This window comes from Seriola lalandi, unplaced genomic scaffold (assembly GCF_002814215.2).
Source record: "Seriola lalandi dorsalis isolate HSWRI2012SDOR001 ecotype SW California unplaced genomic scaffold, Sedor1 jcf7180001995859, whole genome shotgun sequence".
Classification (NCBI taxonomy): domain Eukaryota; kingdom Metazoa; phylum Chordata; class Actinopteri; order Carangiformes; family Carangidae; genus Seriola; species Seriola lalandi.
Genome location: NW_019466525.1, coordinates 1 through 2654, shown reverse-complemented (window position 1 = coordinate 2654; position 2654 = coordinate 1). Strand labels below are relative to the sequence as shown.

The 2654-nt window shown below is 40.6% G+C and overlaps 1 protein-coding gene across 1 annotated transcript; it reads left to right on the top strand.

Moving 5' to 3' along the window:
• Positions 1-4: 4 nt before the first annotated feature.
• On the top strand, positions 5-1361 carry LOC111661343 (extracellular calcium-sensing receptor-like; the record flags this gene model as incomplete). Its single annotated transcript, XM_023414867.2, has 3 exons — positions 5-139; positions 221-344; positions 429-1361. Coding segments are annotated over 3 exons (1158 nt in total), but the record flags the coding sequence as incomplete, so codon positions are not given.
• Between the last annotated feature and the right edge of the window lie 1293 nt (positions 1362-2654).

Sequence of the window (2654 nt, the reverse complement as noted above, 5' to 3'; positions counted from 1 at the left end):
ATATGAACTGGTCAACTGGCAAAAAAGTAAGAGTGGCAGCATTGAGTTTGTGACAGTAGGGCACTACGATGCATCACTGCCAGTGGGCCAGGAATTCCGTATCAACAGAAACCTCACCTGGGTGGAGGGTAGCACACAAGTGAGGAGCAATAACGTAACATCTAACAGCTGTGTAGCAATAATCCATATCTGTGTGAGTCTGTCTGTGTCTATGTGACAGGTGCCTGTGTCAGTGTGTACTGACAGCTGTCCTCCAGGAACCCGAAAAGTGCTGCAGAGAGGAAAACCCATCTGCTGTTATGATTGTATACCATGTCCTGAGGGAGAGATTAGCAATGCCACAGGTAAAATAGGTTGATGTTTTCTGAAGCATATCTACAACCTCAAATATATGACTGCTAAAATTCATTTTTGATTTATTTTTTCAGATTCCCCTGATTGTTTCCCTTGCCCCAAGGAGTTCTGGCCTAATGCAGAGAGAAACAAATGTTTCCCCAAGCCTGTAGAGTTTCTTTCCTTCGATGAGGTCCTGGGAATCATCCTGGCTGCTTTCTCAGTTGGTGGTGCCTGTCTCGCCATGATAACAGCGGCTGTGTTCTTTCGTCACAGGACGTCCCCGATTGTCAGGGCCAACAACTCTGAGCTGAGTTTCCTGCTGCTCTTATCATTGACTCTATGTTTCTTATGTTCATTAACTTTCATGGGAGCGCCCTCTGAGTGGTCCTGCATGCTGCGCCACACAGCGTTTGGCATCACTTTCGTCCTCTGCATCTCTTGTGTTCTTGGGAAAACTATAGTGGTGTTAATGGCCTTCAAAGCCACACTTCCTGGTATTGATGTCATGAAATGGTTTGGTCCTCCACAGCAAAGAATGACCGTAGCGTCCTTCACATTTATACAAGTTTTAATATGTATTATTTGGTTGGTTCTTAGTCCCCCTTTTCCAATGAAAAACCTAACGATATACAAAGAGAAAATCATCCTGGAGTGTGCATTAGGCTCAGCTATCGGGTTCTGGGCTGTGCTCGGGTACATAGGCCTACTGGCTGTCTTTTGCTTCGTGTTAGCTGTTCTAGCTCGGAAACTACCTGATAATTTTAATGAAGCCAAGTTTATCACCTTCAGCATGTTGATATTCTGTGCAGTCTGGATCACCTTTATCCCAGCATATGTCAGCTCTCCTGGGAAATTTACTGTGGCTGTGGAAATATTTGCCATTCTGGCTTCAAGTTTTGGACTAATTTTGTGTATATTTGCTCCGAAGTGTTTCATCATATTGTTTCAGCCAGAGAAGAACACCAAGAAACATTTAATGAACAAAAATTAGTCTGTGCACATTTAACACAGTTCTAAAGTTCTTCACCAAGTTTATTTGAATATTTACATTTTTTTGTTTTTAAAAACTTTAATGTAATTATGTGAATGTCTTTGTTTTATTTAATATTAAATAAAGTCAAATTCATTATAAAAACATGAGTTCTGTCTCAACATTTGAAATAAAAAGAAAAAAAAAGTGCATGTTATGTGCATGCTATCATATTAAAGAGATCATTTTAAAACACCAGCGGCAAAATATTTGTATAATTTCATTTTTTAGTAAGATGTACTGTCACATTTTTCAGTTACAATTCATGTAAAAACCTTTACAGTGCGTACATGAAAACAGCAGACAATAGTCTTGACAGGAAAGATAAATGAATAATGAAAAAAAAACAGGAGAAACAAAAAAAAGAAGCTTAACAGTTCTAGTAAACAGATGAGTTATGAGTTATGTTAAAATAAATGTTAATGCATCCTCAGGATCTGTACCTGCAGCCACATGAGAGGGATATAAATGTAAGTGAGTGTTACATGGGTGTGGATTGGTGTTTTTCATCAGTTCAAGCTGTCTGGCCAGTGGTTATTTCCCCATTGTTTTTAGAAATGCTTAAAGGTCAGATACTTTTTAGGAAACCCTGGGAGGGAAACTTGGTCAGGCCTACTCCCATGAGGCCTGGTCAGGGTCATTTAAAGGAGCTATTTGTAAGTTTTGCTACTCCTATATAGCCAGTGTTAGCATTAACAGCTGTTCACTTGCCAGTTTAGAAGAAACGTTGCGAGTTCAGCATTGAACTTCAGTTTGTTACTTGCAAGCGGTGGACACGACCCTCTTTTTTTGCTTCTATTCCTACTACTTCTGTTTTTCTACTGAAGTTAGCATGCTCAGCCTGGTCGGATTGTCTTGTCACTCTCCGAGTCACTGTGGTCTGTAAGACTGGTCTTACTGTAAGACTGGTAAGTTAGCATATAGCTGTTAGTGCTAACATTGACTATGTAGCAATAGCAAAACTTACAAATAGCTCATTTAAGTGTTGCTAGGTGACAGACGGGTAAAAGAGGGGTGAAGCATTGAAGTGATGCTTTATCACTTTGTAGTTCCTCGACCCATAATAGCTTTCTTTGTGTTTCTCTCTGGTCTCAGGAGGATTATGTAACATTTGGGTCCAAACAGCGCCACCAAGAGGCCAAAACTGGAGGCCAGGATGGCAAATACCTCCACTGCATCTGCATATTTGCCTGGGGAATTGACATAAGCAGGGATAAAGGCCACCCACACAGCACAGAAGATCAGCATGCTGAAAGTGATGAATTTGGCCTCATTGAAGTTGTCTGGA